Source organism: Hemicordylus capensis, chromosome 5 (assembly GCF_027244095.1).
Source record: "Hemicordylus capensis ecotype Gifberg chromosome 5, rHemCap1.1.pri, whole genome shotgun sequence".
NCBI classification, from domain to species: domain Eukaryota; kingdom Metazoa; phylum Chordata; class Lepidosauria; order Squamata; family Cordylidae; genus Hemicordylus; species Hemicordylus capensis.
The window spans coordinates 152283406-152305251 of record NC_069661.1 but is presented as its reverse complement, the minus strand read 5'-3'; the positions used below and the strand labels follow the sequence as shown (position 1 = coordinate 152305251).

At 42.3% G+C, this 21846-nt stretch overlaps 1 protein-coding gene across 1 annotated transcript in view; it reads left to right on the top strand.

The window, feature by feature from the left end:
* Positions 1 to 277: 277 nt before the first annotated feature.
* NAMPT (nicotinamide phosphoribosyltransferase) overlaps positions 278 to 21846 on the top strand; it is a 38568-nt gene continuing 16999 nt past the window's right edge. The window contains exons 1-7 of the mRNA XM_053255243.1: positions 278 to 635; positions 8282 to 8438; positions 10854 to 10957; positions 16949 to 17077; positions 17581 to 17739; positions 18090 to 18226; positions 20142 to 20367. Of these exons, the coding sequence (XP_053111218.1) occupies positions 576 to 635; positions 8282 to 8438; positions 10854 to 10957; positions 16949 to 17077; positions 17581 to 17739; positions 18090 to 18226; positions 20142 to 20367 (972 nt within the window). The 5' untranslated portion in view covers positions 278 to 575. The remainder of the gene's footprint in view (positions 636 to 8281; positions 8439 to 10853; positions 10958 to 16948; positions 17078 to 17580; positions 17740 to 18089; positions 18227 to 20141; positions 20368 to 21846) is intronic.

Sequence of the window (21846 nt, the reverse complement as noted above, 5' to 3'; positions counted from 1 at the left end):
AGCACCCTCTCACGCCCTTTCTCCCTACCCTCCTCGGGCGACACCCGCGAACTAGAGCCTGCTATCCAATGAGGAGAGGGCAAAAAGTGAAGTATTAACCCATGTGACGTCAACCCCTCAGCCCCTACCCTTTTGCGTTCCTTGGAGAACGGCGGACCAAACAGAGGGTCGGACTCGGAGCGCTACCCACTCGTCACCTTACGTCACTGTCCCTCATTCTCCTCCCCCCCGCCCCGCGACTCGGGGATGTAGACCAATTAACAAAGACGTCGTCTTCCCCTCCCAGTGACCTCACAGCTCCTCTCTGTCCGTCCCTCCCCCCGCTCTAGCGGACAGCATCCAATCAAGGGCGGCGGCGGCCCTGTCCTTCGGCCCTCGTTGACGCTTTGGCCCCGCCCCCCCGGCCGCCGCTGGCGCTTGGCTGTGGGCATCGGGAGAGGCAGCCGAGCCCCTTCGCGTGCTCCTCACTTCCTTCCTCTCAGTGGCTGGTGCTTGCGCGGGGAACTCTTCTCCTTGCCTCCTTCTTCTGCCTCTCTCCGTTATCCTCGCGTGTGCCTCCTCAACCACCCGGCGACATGAAGAGTGCGGCGGAGGGAGCCGAATTCAACATCCTCTTGGCCACCGACTCCTACAAGGTTGGGGGTGAAGGAAGAGGGGAGGCAGGCGGGCGGGAAAAAAGCTGGGGCTGCTGGAGCGGGCGGGTGGTCCACTCATTTCGGTGCCTCGCCATTCCACTCTCCGAAGAGGGTGCCTTGCTCGGCTGGCTGCGGGCATTGCGGGGTCCCCTTTCCTGGCTCGGTGCCTCCTCTGCTGCCCGCCTCCCCCCGCTGCGCTGTTTTCTCTCCCCCCCCCCGCATCGCCGCCATCTGATTCCCGGTCTCCCTCTGCCCCCTCTATCTCTTCTCCCCCCTCCCCGCCGCTTCAGGCACCGGGCCAGGTCTGGTGGCTGGCTGCTAGAGGACCTGTGTTCGGGGCGCTGCATGGCGCTGGGTGCCCGGGGCTACGTGTGTGACGGCTCGCAGGCTATGCCTGCACGAGGGGCCTGCTAAAATCGGGGAGGGGAAGAGGTGGAATGATCGAATGGAGTACAGGCAGCAGGCTGGCTTGCCCTTGGTGCACCTGATGCTAGGAGGCTCTTGCCTGCTAGAGAACGCTGATACCACAGTATCTTTAAAGTTTGTATTTATTTAAAAGCGGTATATAAATATTCGTAGTAGTCGTCTCTACAGAGTAGCACGTTTCTTTGTTTTTGCTGCAACAAACTAAGGCTCTAATCGTATGCACGCTTAATTGGGAGTAAGCACCATTGAAATCTGGAACACTTTTAAGTCAAAGCGGCTGGAACACTAAGTTAAAGGTGGCTGGTAATTTTGGTATGGTGAAATGAAGCTGGTTGGGGCTAGTTATCTTCCGGTTAGAAGATCGGATCGGGGCATGTTATGGCTCTCTAGCGAAGAGAGTAGGAAAGGGAGGGCAGCCCAATACTTGGCTTATTCCTGAACATAACCTCTCTCTTATCACACTGTGCTTGGGTGGTGCACAGATGGGAAATAGGAGTTCTCGGGGACCTCTGCTGTTGTTGGTAGAGTGGGCAGGAGGGCTTGCTGGCCATGGTGGTTCTCCTTTGCCACATGCTGTACCTGGAGAAGTTCCCAGTAAAAGGGGAGGGAGAGATAAAATGGGCCAAGATAGAAAGTGAAACCTGTGTGGCAGGAAAGGGCTGCTTCAGCAGCGCAGCCTCTTTCACTTATTCTTTCAGTCTTGCATCCAGTCATCGCAGAGGGGAATAAATAAATCATGTTAAAACACTTGCTTCATTCCCCTTCTGTGCTAACGTTTGCTGACTGGTGGTGGGAAAGGTCACTGTCTTTTTGTGGAAAGGTCACCATTTGTAAGCAAGCAGATTAAAATGTATCTGATCAAAATGTACCAGGTTTCTAACTGTCAAAGTATGTTAACTGCATTTTTATGAAGCTAACAGATTCTGTTTATTGGTCTACAGACAGCTTTGTAACTTTTGTTAAAAGCCCTTACCAACAACTTGTATTCCTTCATTACTACAGATGTTGATTAAATGAACAGCAAAGTTGCAACTCTGGGGATCTTTCCGCCCTAAGTACATAGTTTATAATGCTCTGTAGAATCGCAGGGGGTTTGGTTGAATGTTACTAAATGCCTGTATTGCTGTCTTTAAGCATGTAGTTGTTTCTTACCAAAACATGATTCAGATTTTTTAATTTTTGTGTTATAATTACAGTAATTGCTGCTATAGTGACTTCCAAAGTTTAATTCTCTTACACAATTACTGGTTTGAAAAGCTTGGAACCGGAAATGAAAGTAGATCCTTGTGTTATGAAACAGAAAAGGTTTCTAATGCCAACAAGATAATCAAACTGTTTAAACCAGCCATACAATCTGTAGATGCTGATCATGAAAGTATTTAAATAGGCCCACTGATTTTAAGGGGAAGACAGGAAAGTTGTGCTTGAGGGAAACCCTGTCCCTTGATATTGTACTGTTCTAAGGGTAACGAAACTTTGATTTAAAAGCTATGCTCATACATTGCAGCATTGCATATGCTGTTTTATTTGTTGGCAGTGATTCACTTGCTACAGCTATGTTATAGCATTTACCAATGTACTAAGCACTTTGGCTTGATCCAGCCAGAGTGAAGTACTTCAGTCCCATTCATTTCAATGGGCAAGAGTTGGCACATGCCTGGACTTAAAAAATTCTTACCTCTCTCTGCGATGTGCTTTGTTTTTAATTTGACTTCATCATCATGATAATTAAAATGCTAGGGAAAATTGCTAGCTTCTCTGGCAATAGAAGTAATAAGATATCCGTATGAAAGTGTAATCCAAGCAAGTGATACTCTTTAAAGCTTGGGGTGGGCAGAGATTGTTGCTACAATTAAAGATTGTTAATCATGTTATAGCAACCTAATGGCGCAGCGGGGAAATGACTTGATTATCAAGCCAGAGGTTGCTGGTTCGAATCCCCGCTGGTATGTTTCCCAGACTATGGGAAACGTCTATATCGGGCAGCAGCAATATAGGAAGATGTGAAAGGCATCATCTCATACTGCACAGGAGATGGCTATGGTAAACCCCTCCTGTATTCTACCAAAGACAACCACAGGGTTCTGTGGTCACCAGCAGTTGAAACTGCCTCAACAGCACACTTTAATAATTTTATAAGTGTAACAGGACACACCTTAATTTTTGAAGTAAAAATCTTTTTCGCATGCCTACTTTTATAATTTGAAATCCTTCTGTTAGAGTACAAGGAGCTTTATCTTTGTCCAACATATTTCTATATAGCCTGAATAGTTTAGGATCTAGAGTGTTGAATTAAGATGTTGGAATATTCAAATCATGCTCTGCCACCTAACATTCAGGATGGGTTGGATGACTTGCTGTCCTTCAGCTTAACTTGAGAGAGTTCTTTTGCTGCTGTTTTTGTTTTTGTCAATTGTCGAACAGAACAATTCTGTTCTTTTTATAATGTATGCTTATGATGTATTCTTGTTTTAGTTAGTTGTAGAAATGTGCACGAACCAAGGTTTGGTGGCAAACCGATTTGGATGAGGTCCAAACTGGTTCCGAAATGAGCTGAACTGGGTCATTTGCTCCAAAAATTTCCCCAAAGGGCAAAATAGGGACATCTAAAACAAAAACACAGAGACTTGTACTGAGTAAATTAGGACAGTTGAAGAATTTGTTAGAGTGCCGTAAACAGAAATACAGGTTCGTGTCTCACTAAGCTTACAGTCTGAATTTTAATACTGAAGGAGCAGTGAGGGGTAATGAGAAGAATAAGCATGAGTTCAATTGCTTGTAGTTAAAGCCTTGTTTCAGTTAGTGGTGAAGACTAAGCGGTTACGCGAAAGGCTTCCTGAGAGAATTGGGTTTTGGAGAAAGAGAAATAAATGGCACTGTGTAGCTATTCTGGGAATTTCTTAGCTTTTAAAAGGAAAAATCTCCTAAGTCCAAATGGCTTCATATGTATTGAAACATGGCAGTCTACCAGATTAAAGGCCAGATTGTTTAGTTCCTGTGAGAAGCTAAAAGGTAAACAAACATGCTTACTTGTCTCAGAAAGGCAAGCAAGGATTTTCCCTGAATTTCTCTAGGAAGGGAAGTCCACAGGCCTAGAGCTGCCACTGTACAGAATCTGCTCCTTGTTGTCACAGGGTGTTGGCACTCTAAATCATGCCTCCCAGTTGATGTTAATGGTTGAAGACTATGGCATTCAGGCTGTTTAATACTACAACACACACCTTGAATTATGTCCAGAAGCTAATGGGGAACAGTGCAATTTACTACATATTCATGGTAATCCTTTCCCAGTTAAAATGAGCTGCCATCTTTTGCACTAGCTGCATCTTCCAAATACCTCTCAAGACAATCCTACAAAAGTACAATACTGCAATCAAGCCTGTAGGTTACAAGATTGACAGATTGCAAACTACACAGGCAAAGATGTGTAGTTTGTAATGCACTCTGTGACCTTAGCTGGACATCTTATTGCTCTTACTGAGATTCTTTTCCTATTAATACATAGGCTTTGGCGATGGAAAAATATTTGTCCAAAGGAAATACAAGGGACTGAACAATTTGACTGGTGCAATTTGACTTTGGAGTTACGAGCATTTACAAGAACTCTTTTAACTTTTGGTTAATCCAACTCACCGGCATGTAACATACAACGTACTTATGACTGATGTCTGTACTCACTGCTAAGCTGCATAGTACTAGTGATCTGGCGTGGTATGTCAGATTTTTAGAAATAAGTTTAACTTTCTTTATGGTAAAGTTCTGATTTCATCATAGGCATCCAGTCCTTGATTAGTCAGCTACTGATTTGTTTCTGTATGAAGAAATATTCTGATTGCAGAATTGGGAGTGTGCTCCATCTCAGAAAACTGGATACAGAATTGCAGTTCTTCTAATTGAAGAAGTGGTTTTTATGTTGCAGAGTATTTTAAAAGTTGTTTTGTGTTTGTTTTTTAGTCTTTAGATATTTAGCTTTTGTTTTCAAAAATTCTTATTAAGCAATTAAAAAGTGATCATGTGGAAATTTAGAACATTGAATAAACCATTCCAACAAATCTCTTGCTAAAACAGAGCCTAGTTTGTCTTTCTGGATTGGATGCTACAGTTTTTTTATTTTGAATAAAGATGTAACTGACTGGTATTTACCCACAATGTTGGTGGTGTATCATAGCCTAGATTTTAGTTAATACCACTATTGGAGATTACTGATCACGTCAGAAACTATTTAATAAATATCACCCCACATTCTGCTCTGAACCAAACCTTTGGGATGGCTTAGAGCTGTGATGTGTTGTTTTTTCAAGTGGGGGCCCACTTTTGCAACAAATATGTTCACTTTTTTTTTTTACCCTTATCAAACATCCCCTTGCAGTGTTGGACACTCAAACGCCACACCATTGTGCTGGTGTATCAGAAACAGTGAAACTGACCAGTTTAATTCATTGCCCAAGCTGAGAGAAATGCCTAAATAAATAAATAAACAGCATAAGTGATGGAAAGGAAAATTGAATTTTAAAAATCTTTTTATCTACAGCTTTTGTACTGCAGGTAAGGGAAAAATTAAATGCTTTTGTCTTGAAAATATCAGGACTTCATATTTCACAGTAAGGTGGGATATTGTTCCCTGAAAAGGTGTCATCAGACTGAAGCTTTGTATATTAAATTAACTGATTTTTGATGGCATACTCCAAACTTATTTTAGGGAAGGTACTAGTAGAAAGATAACAAGAGTGACTTACTAAAATTGTCATGATCAAACTATCAACCAAACGTGTTTTTCTTAAACTTGTTTTTGGCAACATTTCTTATGTAACTTGTAACAGTACTGTAACTGAAAAATATTCTACTTACGCATGCAGTAAACCCATGTCATGTGACGTTTGGGAGCAAAATGTATTATTCACGCCACAACTGTAGAAAGGAAAATTTGGCGACAGTCTTTTTTGGAGTGTGTATGTTATGGTTTTGTGTTATAGTTTTGCTTTGTTTTGTTTAACCTTGCCAATTAATATTGCCAGGAATCACATGATGGGCATGTGAGTCTAAAAGGAGCTTGTTTTTAGACAAGACAAAGAGCTCTAGACTTGCAGTGCAAATTTAAGAAAATCATGTGGCTGTACCTGGTGATAACTTTGGTTATATAATTAGTTGGAAGCAAAATTTGTAAAACTTGGCCTGTTCTTGAAGAAACCTTGTAATAAGGGGTGGGCGGGGGGGACATCCTGCAGATCCCTGAAACAATAATTCATGGGCATGCTGCTGCTATGGAACTACTCAGTGAAAACCTGTCACTTTTTACATTTAAGAACGTGAATTGCTGGTCACTTTCACTTCTCCATTGTGGAAAGTTCTTGTTTAAAATGTGTAAAAGAGGAGCATGCAGTGAAATACAACTGCATTCTTGAGCAGCTGGAAATTAGAGGCAGGGATGCTCTGGTTCTGAGCACAGGATAAATCCTGCTGGTTCAGACCAAAGGTCCACCAAATCTCTAGCATCCAGTTTCCCACTGTGGCTAACCAGATGCCTCTAGGAAGCTCTCAAGAAGAGCATTAAGGCAAATAGCTCTTTCCCGCTGTTGCTTTCCAGTACAGCAAATGATATTCACTGGCATGTTGGCCCTACACTTGGAGGTTCCATGTAACCGTTGTGACTAGTAGCTACTGGGCTGGTTCAGATATAATGCAATTTATTTTGTCTAACTGTGGTTTGTTTGTATGTCTGAACCTGAATAAATTAAGGTTATTCCTGGCCAATGATATGAGCCCATGGTTTGAAGTTGGTTTGCAAATAGCTGTTACTGCTAACTGTTGTTTCATGTTATGTCTGCATTCACAAACTATTGATAAAACTTAGAGCCAGTGTTCCCTCTAAGGTATGCACATGTGCACACAAATTTTTTTATGTCCACTCAGTTAATTTTAGATCGCACTCAGGCTGAATCAGGAAGGTCCCACTCTGAATTCACGTGCACCTTGATTCTGCTGCCCAGAACACAACTCATACCACACACACGGAAAAAGAAAAAAAAGAGGGAACACATGGCTATTGCTCCATGTCACAGTGTTCCCTCTAAGGCGTGCATGTGTGTGTTGATTCAGGAAGGCACCATTCTAAATGCACATGTCCACACACTGCCTCATTACTTCCACCCAAAACAAAACTCATTCTGCACATAAATGAAAAAAATTAGAGGGAATACTGGTCAGGAAACTACTGTACCATGGCAGTGGGAATGAACTCCTGACCATATAAAACTGAATCCTGAGCAGATGGGAAAACAAAAGTAGACAAGCTGCTCTAAACCACCATTTGCATGCTGTGCATTTGGAAGCTCCTACCATGGTTTGGATTCTTAACTGTGGTTAGCACAAACCAAAGTTTCATGTTACGTCTGACCCCGGCCACTGATAGACTTGTTCTCCATACATTTGTCTGCTTTCTCTTTTATAGCCATCTAAACTACATCTTGTGTCAGCAGATTCCATAAATTGTGTATCCTGAATCTCTTGTCAATAGTTTCATTGGATGACTCTAGCATTATATGAGAGTGAGAAAAAAATCCCACTTTGTTCACACCATGTATAATTTTATAAACCAAGTCCTGACAAAAAGATTTGGATCTGGAACCAGCCCAAAAATTTAGGAGTAAGACAATGGACACTTGACAAAATTACCAGACTTAGTGATTGATATTGTCGAGGTCAGGGGATAAATGGACTTCTCGTTATAAGTATGTTACTTGTAAAGGGGATAACAGAAACAGGGCTGCCTTGGGCAAATAAAGGTTTTATTACATAACTCTACCTCTGAAAATCCTTGTGGCCAAAGTTAAATTTCTGGACACCAGAGCTCCCTTGTGCCTTGGATTTGTCAAGTCCTTTTATAAACTTTCTCTAAAATACTTGTTCCATATATTGCTAGTAGGGGAAGCGGTGATAAAATGCTCCTTGTTTTCCAGAGCTAGGAAAAGTTGAGGACTTCTGATGAAGCTGTTCAAAATGCCTCAAGAAACCTCTATTATGACCAACACTTATTTGAGACGTGTTGAAGACCTTCCTCTTTGTCGTTTCTTATTTGGTGCCTTGCTTATTTGGTTTTTCTTGTTGAGCTGAAGTGTGAAACTGATCCTTGATGTAATATAAGCCTAGCTTATTTTGATAACTCTTTCTGGTATGTGATGAAATGTATTAAATTCTTATTGAGGCTTTTTTTTTAATTGTAGGTGACACACTATAAGCAATACCCACCCAATACAAGCAAAGTTTATTCCTACTTTGAATGTCGAGAGAAGAAGACGGAAAACTCTAAATTAAGGAAGGTGAAATATGAGGAAACTGTTTTTTACGGGTTGCAGTACATTCTTAAAAAATATTTAAAAGGTATTTTGCCCAACAATTTTATAAAAGTTGAACACAAATGCCGTTTCTCAACTTTTTGATAATAAGTTATCAAATAAGTTAGATAACTTTCAAAATGTCAATTTTGAATACAATTTCTCAAATGGTGGCATAGGTGAATCCTGGTCTGGATAGTGAGCCACTGACAATCATAAAAGTGGGTTCTGCGCCTGTGCAGACCGCTTTGTGATAAATTTGTTAGCTCTTCATGGTATCTATAACTGCTTTCCATGTGTGCTCCGCATTCCTGGGGGAAAGGCAAATAAAGTGATCCAAAAGAGTGATCTGTCTTGTCCTGTAGCATCTACTACTGGAAAATAGCTCTCCTTAGGGTTTGGGGCAGGATTTCTCTCCCTCCACACAGTATGAGAAGATGCCTTTCATCACCTTCTTATATCGCTGCTGCCCGATATAAGAGTTTCCCATATTCTGGGAAACACACTGGCGGGGCTTTGAACCAGCAGCTTCCTGCTCACTAGGCAGGTTGCTTCCCTGCTGTGTCATTAGATGGCATTAACTAAGTATACTGAGAACCAAATCTTATAGAGCATATACTTTACTTCTATGGGTTACCGTTTTGCTGGCTTCCTTCAGGGGAACTGTTAATAAATGTTTAGATACAGAAAAACCTTTGAGAGTGGAAGAATACACTAGAGTAACCAAGGAGGGCAATAATGCTATATACTGTTGGATTTGGTTAAGCTTTGAAAGAAAGTATTTTATGTTTAAATGTGAACATGTTATACATGAGTTGCATGGAAGAAAGGCACGAATAGAAATGCAATAAAATGCTTTAATAGTATTACACTTTTTGGGGAGGACATATTACTGTAATGTTGAGGTTTTGGCACAAGCATATACTTAAGATGGCAATTTGTTGTCATACAGCTAATATTTAGAAACCTATGTTGTATTCAAATTTGTATTCAAACTGAATAGAGAAGAGAACTTTTTCACAGATTCTCCTTACCTTTGCAGTCCCCTGTGCCAGAGATGTGTGGGGATTGAATTGGAAAAGCTTCCAGAAAATGTTCCCATGCAAAGTTCCTCACAGTTGCATACAATTTGATTATTTTTTTCTTAAAAAAAAAAAACACTATACAAATTTTCCTTATGCCTCAAATAGATTGTGATCTGATTTTGGCATGTTGGACCTATTTATACAGTTTAAAAAAAAACAAAAACACCCCTACCATATTAACTCCTCAAACTCTATCTCACAAGTTTTTCAAGTAGCTGAACTGAAATATTTGGTGGGGGAGGGAAGTCAATGAACACTTCATGTGTTTTAATTGTTATATTGAAACAAATTCAAAGCTTTATGTGAAAATAATTTTGTACTGGAATATGCAAATCAATAAAACATATGTATCTATCTCACACATTTCCTAGGGACAGTCATCTGAAAAATATTAATTACAGCTTTGAAATTGCTGGACTTGCCCAATAATTGTATCGCATCCATTGAGAGTGACTAATGGATTTTATGTAACAGTGCTAGATATCCAGCCTAGTGGTGACATGTGCAGCAGTGTGAGTTCTAGACTACTGCTGCCTGAATAGGTGAAGGAGTGATTTTTACCAATCATCACTTCCCTCTGGCAACCACTGTGCATAGTCAAAATATGTCCATGAGGGTCATGCAACCCTCAAGGACATATTTTGCTGATACACAGTAGCCTTCAAAGGGAAGCAGAATTGGTGGAAACCTCTGGTCTTCTGAGCTTTGAAAACTGGGTTGGAATGATCATCCTGTTGTTGGTATGCAGCTGTCTTCTTCAGATTGGTATTAAACAGATTGGTATCAATCAGCACAACATCTAGTGTATGAATATGAGAAAAATACTAGGGCAGTCCATTTCCTGGTTGCTGTAAGATGGAGGTAACAAAGAGTTAAAGCAATAAGAATTACCTTGCTATCATTGTACTCTTTACTTGATTAGATAAAATTTTGTCATGGATTATTTCCTCATATTGCGGGAAACTGATAGGTGGGGATAACCATGACGTATTTGCTATAACCTGGACTGATAATTATGTGCCCTAATTATAAAATATTTATTTATTTGCAAGTAAATTCTGCTTTTAAACCTATGGAACCTGCTTCCAAGTAAACCTGTGCACAACCCAATCCTATGCATGTTTACTTGGAAATTAGTCCTCTTGAGTTTAGTAGGGTGTATTTCCAATTGCAGCCAAAATCAGAAGAAGTTTCTTTAGCCAAGTCAAGAAATCAAAAACTTGGCATAATGATATGATTGTGCCTAGCCAAATTCTAGAAGGCATTTTAAAGTTGTTGTTGTTGTTAGTTCGATTTCTATACCGCCCTTCCAAAAATGGCTCAGGGCGGTTTACACAGAGAAATTGTTGCACAACTTAAACTGCTTTTCATCACAGGCAAAGTGGTAACCAAAGAGAAAATTCAGGAAGCCAAAGAAGTATATAAGGAACACTTTCAAGATGATGTCTTTAATGAAACAGGATGGAACTACATTCTTGAGGTAAAAGGGAAATGCTGATGACTTGAATTTAGGAGAAAATGTCTGGTTCTTTCCTTCTGAATAATTGCCAATCATATGACCATCAGATGTTTATTATTTATTTATCAAACTTGTTTATCAAACTCATATCTGGGCGGTTTACGACATAAAACAAGTTAAAACACAGGAAATAAAATCCTTAAAACAATTTAAAACCAGAGCCAGATTAAAAAGCTTGAGTGAAGATGTAAGTCTTCGGGTGCTTTTAAAAAGTTGTCAGAGATAGAGAGGCTCGTATTTCAGTAGGGAGCACATTCCACAGTCTCGGGGCAGCAACAGAGAAGACCTGTCCCTGTGTGGCCACCAGACGAGCCATTGATAACACCCAGGCCCTAAGCCTTTCAGGACTTTGTATTTTGCCCGGAAACTTATTGTCAGCCAGTGTAGATCTTTCAACACAGGAGTATTGTGTTCTCTCCAAGATGACCCAGAGACCAACCTGGCTGCCGCATTCTGGACCAACTGCATTTTCCAGACTACATACAGAGGCAGCCCCACAGAGAGTGCATTGCAGAAGTCCATTGCAGAAGTTACCAGCATATGTACCACTATTCTAAGGTTGTTCATCTCAAGAAACAGATCCAGCTAGCGTATCAGCCAAAGCTGATAGAAAGCACCTCTGTTTGTTATTCCTCATCCAGCCCATTGCCACATCCATGCGGGCATTTAGGGAGGTTATGTCTTCTCCTGATGACGTTGACATGGAGAAATAGATCTGGGTGTCAGCATACTGATGACACCTTGCACCACATCCCCGATGATCTCTCCCAGTGGTTTTATGTAGATGTTAAAAAGCATTGGATTCAGTATGAAGCCCTGAAGGACACCATACATAAGCTCACGTTTCAAAGAGTGACTGTCTCCAAGCTACACCATCTGAAATCTTATCTGAGAGGTAGGAGTGGACCCACTGTAAAATAATGCCTCCCACCCCCAACACTCTCAGATGTTCCAGAAGGATACTATGGTCCATAGTATCAAAAGCTGCTGAGAGATCCAAAAGGACCAACAGAGTCACACTTCCTCTGTCAATTCCCAGTTGGAGATCATCCGTCAGGCTGACCAAGGCAGTCTCCACCCCTAACCTGCTTGAAAGCCAGTTTGAAATGGGTCTAGATCAGGGATTCTCAATGTGTGGGTCCCCAGATGTAATTCAACTCCCATAATTCCCAACCAAAGGCCACTGGGGCCGGGGATTATGGGAGTTGAAGTCGAATAACATCTGGGGACCCACACGTTGAGAAACCCTGGTCTAGATAATTGGTTTTCCCCAAGACTGTCTAGATTTGGGAGGCCACCACCTTCTCAATTAGAGGTGTGCACGGACCGGAGGCCATTTTGATCCGGACCGGTCCGGCAGGGGTGGTGGCTACCTTTAAGGGCGGGGGGGTAGAACTTACCCCTCCCGCCGCTCTTCCCCCTCTGGCGCTGCTTTTAGAATCCACGTTTTCGGGGCGGCAGCGTTCTTCCCTGCTGCCCCGGCCCCCGTCGTTGCCCAGAAGTAGTGTAGAAGCCAACACGCATGCGTGCGTCGCGGCGTGCGCCTGGCACCGCCGTGCGCACGCATGCCGCGACGCATGCATGCGTGTTGGCTTCTACACTACTTCTGGGCAATGACGGGGGCCGGGGCAGCAGGGAAGAACGCTGCCGCCCCGAAAACGTGGATTCTAAAAGCAGCGCCAGAGGGGGAAGAGCGGCGGGAGGGGTAAGTTCTACCCCCCCGCCCTTAAAGGTAGCCACCACCCCCTTGCCGGTCCGGACGGATCCGGACCGATGCACACCACTACTCTCAATTACCTTGCCTAGCCATGTAAGGTTGGAGACAGGCCTATAATTGTTCAACTCTGAGGGATCCAATGCAGGTTTCTTCAGAAGAGGACTGATGATTGCCTCCTTAAGACAAGGAGGCATCCTGCCCTCCCTCAGAGAAGCATTTATGATTTCTACCAGGCCTACAACAACCTCTCTGCCAGATAGAATAAGCCATGTTGGACAAGGGTCAAGAGAACAAGTTGTAGGTCTCACTGCTCCATGCAACTTGTCCACATCTTCAGGAGTCATAAACTGGAACTGATCCAGCTAAACCACACAAGAGAAGTTACTGGACACCTCCAATTCAGACACTGCAGTAATTGTGGAATCTCCATCTAAGTCGGCCCAAATACGAGAGATTTGGTCTACAAAGTACTCATTCAAAACGTCACAGTGGATAATTGATGGTTCCAACTTCTGATTCAAGGAAGGAGGGCATATACTACTCCCCTCACAACCCTGAAAAACTCCACTGGACGTGAACTCGCAGATGCAATACAGGCAGAAAAGAATTGCTTCTTTGCTGCACATATTGCTTGAGCGTAGATCTTTAAATGCACTCTACATTGTAATCTGTCAGATTTGAGTCGAGTCTTTACTTGCGCTCCAGATATTACCTATCCTTAGCTATGGAATTGCACTTGATAGACTCTTAGCTTCTTGAGTTTTGTTTGATAGGACTAATTTTATTTTAATTTTATTTATTGTTAAATTTATATACTGCCTTTCATTAAAACAATCCCAAGGCAGTAATATCTAATAGTTAAAGCCCTTTGTTTTGTTTGAAAGGTAACTCCATAGAGCAAAGAAATGTTTATGACCTTCAAATCCAAATTGGACTTTCCGGATAGGGATTTGCTGCTGTGTACTAAAATGCATGGGAATTGAGTTTGCTGAGCAAATTTCCATATATGCAAAGCAAATGATGTGAATTCTGAAAGAGCTTTACATGTTTTTTTACATAAGCAAACATCTCTTGGTAATTGACTGGATGGAGGGGTAATATATTGAGCTGAATCCATACAAGATGGAGAACTCATGGGGGGTGGTAACTCAGGAGATGGATTGGATCTCTCTGTTCTGTTCTTTCTCAGAACAAACAGGTGTGCAAATTGATAGTACATCTGGACCCAAGCTTCTCTGGTATTTCAGACTGAGGCAGTGGCCAAGAGTGTTTTATCAGCTTTGGCAGATATGCTAGCTGCATCCATTTCTGGAAGAGATCAACCTTAAAACAGCAGTGCATATGCTGGTGGTGACCTCTAGGCTTGCAGTGCGCTTTGTTGGGCTGCTTTTGTACATAGTCTGGAAACATCAGTTGGTGCATAACTTAGCAGCTATGCTGGTCTCCATGATGACCCAAAGAGACCATATTACTCCCATCTTAAAAGCATTATACTGGCTGCTACTATGTTTCTAGACAAAATACAAAGTGCTGGTAATTACCTATAAAGCCCTAAATGGTTTGTGCCCAGGGTATATAAGAGAACACTGCTGTCTTCATGATCCCCATTGCTTATTAAGATTGACTGGGGAGGTCTGCCTACGGTGGCCGCTAGCTCATCTGGTGGTGACTCAGGTCGGGCCTTCTCTATAGCTGCCCCAGGGCTTTGGAATATGCTTCCTGCTGGAGTGAGAGCCTTTACATCTCTGGCAGCATTAGAAAAGTCTTGAAAATTCACCCATTCAGCTAGGCCTTTGGTTAGTATTAAGTTGTGTTAAAATGTTGTTTTTAATCTTTTGTATTTTAGTGCATTTTGCACTTAATTTTTGTGTGAACTGCCATGAGATTTATAGTTTTGGTGGTGTATAAATGTGTGAAATAGAAATGTGCTAAATAAAAACATGTAAGTAATGGTGTAGAAAATGAAATATCTAACATGTTATGCTTCTTAAAAGCTGGGGGTGGGGGGCGTGTGGCAGCACCACCATGTTGCACAGCAGGCATGACAGAATTACCAGAGTTAGTGATGGACTTGGTGTGTGCAACAGGATGCTATGACTTAGTTATTAAATCAGTAAAATAGTGCACAATTTTCCACACCAGGGGTGGGGGCGGGGGGGGAGTATCCTAGCTAGCTAATAACAATAATACTAAAATAAATTCAGCTCTCTGTATTGCTTTCTAATGTATCTGAAAACTGGAAGTAGAGAGTATTCAGTGCAACCCTATCCATAATGGACAACAATATCAGAACAGTAAACATCTGATATTATGTTTGGGCTATAACTAAAGATAAAGACTGATGTTCACTTGTGTTGGTCATGTAGAAATAAGATGCATTGTAGGAAGCGAAATGGACCTTTGGTCTGATCTGTCAGATAACTACTGACATTCTTAATTATAGCTTAGACTGCCTCCAAACATGGAGGTTCTATCTCTGAATACTAGATTTAGGGAAGTGAGGATAGTGTATTTCTATGTTATATTGCAGGGTAGCAGTAGTGGAAGGAGCAATGACTTCATCTCCTGCTTGTGGGCTTACTAGAGGCATTTGGTTGGCCACTGTGAGAAATTATGCTGGTTTAGATGGGCCCTTGGTCTGATTCATTAGGGCTGTTCTTTTGTTTCTGTGTGATTGTGGTTAAACTGAGCAAAGAGTTAGAAGGTAGAGATGTGCATGAAACATGATTTGGAAACCGAATCACAGCATATCCCTTTAAAACAGAGGCATCACACATCACCTTTAACACAGAGTAGAGCAGGTCCATACCTCCTCCTCTGCTTGCTGCTACTTTTGTCATCATGGTGCTCCCCCAGCTATGTTTGCGCGCTCATGGGGCATCTCCTAGCTGCCCCTGCATGATGCCTGCACGCACATGGGCTCCACACATGCGTGCTGGCCATTTGCATGGTCAACAACCATGCTGTTGGGTTGAGCACCATGATTGCAGAAGAGGTGGTAAGTGGAGGAGGAACAGGTATGGGCTTGCTATCCCCCATGTTAAAGGGAATGTGTAATCCCACTGCACTGTTTTAAAGGGATGTGCCGCAATTCGGTTTCTGAATCACATTTCATGCACATCCCTATTAGAAGGCCCCAAGCTGGGTGGCTATCATTTTTGGTGTAAATGATCTGAACTAAATTTGTGATCCTCCAAGAGGAGGAATAAAATGAGAGAGACTGGTGGTTTCCTCTGCAATCTGTTTCTCTTTGAGAAACCCCCACACACACTTAGTCTCTTCCCTTTCCAGTTGTTCATCACTATCACCCCACAAATATTCCATCTAACCCACTGCATTAAAAAATAATTCCTGAGGAGATCAGCAAAGTTTTGAGCACAGGGAGAGAAGAGAAACCTGTTGAATCTATCAGACTACCATATGCTTTTCTAAAAACTTTGAAATGTGGGTGGGAGCACTTGCTTCCCCCTCCCCCTCGTGCATCTTCCAAGTAAACATTTCATAGTCGCAGACTAGGGAAAATGATCTAAGAGTTCAGGAAAGTTCTTCCTAAAGCCACTGCAGCAAAGAGGCAGTCTTAGGAGCACACACACTATTGCTATTCACCAGGCTGTCCTGAATGAGCGTGGGCAACAAGACCTTGTCAACTACTCTCCAGTGTCCAATCTCCCATGCAAGTGTGATAGAGTGAGAGCAGCAGCATACAGAGAATGAGCCTCTAAGAAGCAGGCAATTGCTGGCTGGGGACCCTGGTGCTGATCTGAGCACTGATCTCAGCACCACAGACACCTGAATCTGTGTGCAAAACACACTGTCAATCTCAGCTTGAAAGTCAGGGGCAAGTTGAAACTTCATTTTCTGATTAAATCAAAATGTGTCCTGAGATCAGATCTACCTTTATACACCCTAGCATTTTTATGCCAACCTAAGAAAATCTTGCCCCACAGTTTGAGAGTACTGCTCTAAATTTGCTGGTGCAATAATCATTTTGCCTTACATGTGGCATTGTCTCTCTCACACAGGCTCTGGGTATATGTGAGTCAGGCTAGCACATGCTGGTTTGTGGCTTTAATTTTCTTTTAGTCAAACTAGGGGGTTATGTAGCAGTGACTGAGTAATTCACTTAAGAAACATTGTCAAGTAGAAACACACCAGTTATTTCTAATCTGTTCTTCCTCCAGTGAAACAAAGGCTAGTTCAACTAATCATTGTATGTTGCGCTGTTTACATAACAGAAGTATGAAGGGTGTCTTCCTATAGAAGTAAAGGCTGTTCCTGAGGGCTCTGTCATTCCCAGAGGAAATGTACTTTTCACAGTTGAAAACACTGATCCAGACTGTTACTGGCTCACAAACTGGATTGAAGTAAGTAGTGAAAAATTATTTATATGACTGATAAAATCTTTCTAGCTAAATGGCTTCCATTTTTAATATGTTCAGTTGTATATTTGAAGTCCTTTAAAAGTACCATTCTATCCACTAGGGCTTTTTGTTAACCTTGCTCCCATCGCCATGTTTCATCACCCTCCTTGTTCTCTCACATTATACAAATAGGTGTGCTCATTTTGTACTTCTCAGTATAAAGCCATTCATTTTTCATCTTTTCTGCCATCTTTCAGTTGAAGGATGATGTGGTCAATTTTATCAGTAACTTTTAAAATGTGATAAGTGTCTCTTTTATCTTAAAACTCTTTTGCTTTTGAACAGTACTACAGAATGAGCAACAGAAGTCTCAGTAGGGGCACATGTGACCATTACCTGCCATATCTATTTTGTACTTCTCAGTCCACTCTCATTTCCCCTACCTCTACCTTGAATCAAAGAGAAGGGGATATTCTAACAGCTGTTGATTGCACATCTTTTCCTAGACTATTCTTGTTCAGTCCTGGTATCCAATCACAGTGGCCACAAACTCTAGAGAACAAAAGAAGATATTGGCAAAATACCTGCTAGAAACCTCTGGCAGTTTAGAAGGACTGGAGTACAAACTACATGACTTTGGCTACAGAGGGGTTTCTTCCCAAGAGGTAATGCTACTGTTTCATTATGTTTGAAGTCCTTCCTGCTGACTAATGCAGAACTAAGCTACTCTTGACCACTGTGCTTGATATTGGTTTCATGTGAGGTGCTTCCTAAAATGAACCTTGAGCACCATGTACTATACTGTCTTTTATTCTTGCATCTTTAAATGCCACCATAAAAGTCAGTATGGCACTTCATATCTTATTTACATTGTCTGCTAGGTTCTGTACAACAATCTGTAAAACTGGATAAAGTATATTTGAACTTGGAGTTACTGTACATTGCAACAGAAGGCTCCAGTAATTGCCATTTAGGTTGAGTGTGCCTGTAACGCAAAATCCTATCTTGTTCTCAGACTGCAGGAATAGGAGCCTCTGCACATTTGGTGAACTTTAAAGGAACTGACACTGTAGCGGGAATTGCTTTAATTAAGAAATACTATGGAACAAAAGACCCTGTGCCAGGCTATTCTGTTCCAGCTGCTGAACACAGGTATTTGCTTGACACTTTCTAGAACATCCCCATTCTGCACTCTAAATCTAGTTTAAATGAAACTGCCTGGAACTTTTTGTGAAGTCTTGGGATATAATATTAAATAAAATGAATATGTTAAGGATCTGAGCTTTAATTAATTATTGTAGGCATTATTAAATGGATCCTAGTTAGTCAGCATACTGTTAGGAACTGAATACCCCTCTTGTCAACATGTTGGATTCCCCCCCTCCACTGTTAAGTGCTTGCATCATATGCGGTAAATAGTAAATGTCTGGTGGTGTTGCAAGCATTCTAGAGATGTTATAAGCCTGTGTAACAAGACTGAATAGCTTGTAGAGAGTTATGACTGGAAAAAGACTGGCTATCTAAAAATGTAGGTATTCACCGAGGTCTTTATGTGAAATCTTTCCAATTCCCTTTGGCAATCTATCAAACCACTACATTGAGGTGATGCTGAAAATAAAACTTCCTCAAGATGTTCCTGGACTGAGGACTGCTGTATTTGACACCCATGAATGTTCTTCATGAGGCCATGCATGTTGCCTTCAATTAGCATTCTGGGAGGGAGGGAGGGTGTACACAATAGAAAGAATGAGATGCCACAAAATTGGCACATGGTCATTTACATTGCTCTCAAAAAGAGGTCGTGCCGAGCAACCCCTTTAAGAGTACTACTGTTTATCTGCTATTTAACTGCAGCGTGGAATGTGTTCTTATGATGTAAAAGCAGAGAAAGCAAGTACCAGATTATCTGACCTATAATTTAACCCAAATACTCTGGCTTTTACATTTTCTCTTCTAGTTTATGTAGTTTCCAAGATGTCAAGGGGTCTGCTACTTTCCCGACTACCTAGCTGTCTGAGTTTCCTCCATTGACCTGTTGAATATAGGTTGCTTTGTAACTGGCTCTGTATGAGAGGGTTCTTTGGCATAAGTCCCCCGTAACCCTGACTTTGAAATCTGATTACACCCAAACAGCGACCATGAGGCAGTTGCTTCATGCAGTGGGCTAGTGATGGCTGCCACTATCCATTTCTGCTCTCTCCTTTCATGCTTCCTGGATCTAAAAAGGCAGAAGGGAACAGACTAGAAGAGCAGGTGTTGAGAAAGGCAAATAGTGGGCTAGAGCATCCCATGCCTGCAGTGGGATGCCAGATGTTGCCCCCACCCTCTTATCTGGTGGCACACAGCACCCACTTCCCTGTGCTGCTTGGATTTAGAAAGGAAGGTGCAGGGATGGGACAGAAAAAGAAGTACAAAGGAGAGGTGGGTAGTGGGCCAGACACTCCACCTTCCCATGCTGTACATCTCCACACTTCCTCTTCCATTCCCCTATATCCTTCATTCCAGGGAGCATGGAAGAGTGGTAGCTCTTGGTGTACCACTGGATGAGGGAGCAGCATTTAGTGTGACAGGGTGCCCAACACTACTGGATAAGGGTGGCAGTGTTGGACACTCCCCTTCAGGTGCCAGCAGATTTTGGCCTAGACTACACATTAGAGAAAGATGGATAAAATGCAAACTTAATTTCACAGCCCTACTTTGATATCCAATTTGGTATGTATCTTTACAGATATACATCAAAGTGTCTTCAGGATAAGCTATTACACTATTGCTCCTACCATGATATCTGTTCTCAAAACTTGGGAGTAATTCAGACAATGAAACGCTCTTGGTCTGACATGGATGGCAAAACTGTCTAAGATGAGAGAAAGCAACATGTAATCTTGTAACACTTGAGAGAATCCCTGACTGAAACCTGTACAGTAGATAGGTTGGTAGAGGTTGTGTAAAATTAAGGAATAGTTGTATACGTACAACACAACGTGTTGCAGTTACCTAAGATGTATGCTAAAAGAAAAGTGTAACTTGAGACAAACAGAGCTAATAGATATTTCCTTTCACCCCACAGTACTATAACAGCTTGGGGGAAAGACCATGAAAAAGATGCTTTTGAACACATTGTAACACAGTTTTCTTCAGTGCCTGTATCTGTGGTCAGTGACAGTTATGACATCTACAACGCTTGTGAAAAAATATGGGGTGAGGATTTAAGGCATTTAATTGAATCAAGAAGTCCAGAGGCGCCACTGATTATTAGACCAGATTCAGGGAATCCTCTTGACACTGTGCTAAAGGTAATGTTTTAAAAAAAACACCTCACTGAAGGTTTATAAATTATTTAACTAAGATACTTGGGGAAATCGTGTATATTATCTAGTCACTTCAACAGTATACAAACCTGTCTCACTGACAAAATCTACAACCATTTAAAATTGTATGTTGTTATCCCACATAGCGGCTTAGGATCTGGTTCATGATCCGTTGACATCCATTAGAATGGGTTCTGCGCCTGCGCGGAAGCCTTTCAGTGTTGAGTTCCACCACTCCTTTTCGGCGCCTGTGCCCCGCCCCATGTGACCACGTGGCTATTTAAGGCGGGAGGCAACACAGACGTTCCTTTGCGACCGCTGTAGGGATCACTCTCTCAATTTCTGTGGCTCCTTCATTCTGGTTCCTTTTTTCTTCTCAAGAGTTCTACTTTTTGCTGCCTATTTGGTTTTTACCTGGACTGTTTTTTGTACTATTTTCTGGCTTTCTGATATGGATGGATTGATCTTGGTTTTGACCTCATACTGTTGACGTTTTACCTCTTCTTGCTGATTCCATCTGACGAAAGATTGTACTGATTTCTGGCTCTTTGACCACAGACAGTTAAAGGCGTGAGTACTATGGATAACCCAAAGGGGAAAAAAGACTTTTAAACGCTGCACTAAGTGCAAAGCAAAGTTGCCCTCACAAGATGGCCATAGTTTGTGTTTGCTATGTTTGGGGGAGGCCCACATTATTTCGGCCTGCAAGATTTGCAGTCCTTCTCTAAACAAGGAGGAATCGGGAGCTACCTTTAAGGGCGGCAATTTATGATGATATATTCGCTGCACCCTCTTCATCGAAGTCTCCTCAGACGCAAGGCATAAGGGCCCTGGGTTTGGCTCAGTCTTAAACCTCTATGACCTCAGTGAAGACCTTGAAGAGGCCGGGTTATAAAATGGCGGCTGTGGGTGAGCCTGCTAAAAAACGTGGAGACCAGCAAAGATTGTCTGAGTCGACGCTGTCTCTGAGTTCCGCTCAGGATATCGCCTCTGCATCGACAGCGCCATCGACATCGAGAAAATCGCCACCGGAACTTTCAATGCCGAAAACCCTGCTCAGCTCGACATCAAGAGCTTTGCCGCTGAAGATTGCTTCGATGTTGGACCAACACACATCCCCGATATCGAAGCTGTCGATGCCGAAGCCGTCGACATCAACAACGACATTGATGGAAGCTACGAGGGAACAACTCCAAGGGAACAACAGCTCTCGATGTCGATCATATCTGCAGTACAACCCACGCCGGCATCATTGCACTTGATACAGACGGCTAGGGACCTAGTGCCTGCACCAACACCTATTTGATTCCCTTCGACATCGAGGGATGGAGAGCAGGCGTCCACATTAAACACCCCGGCTAACATCACCACTGTGATCCCAAGGTTCTGGGCCCCTATGACGTTCATCCTAGAGGATGCTGACATTTCGGACACGGAGGCACCACCTTTGGATCCTCTTCTCAA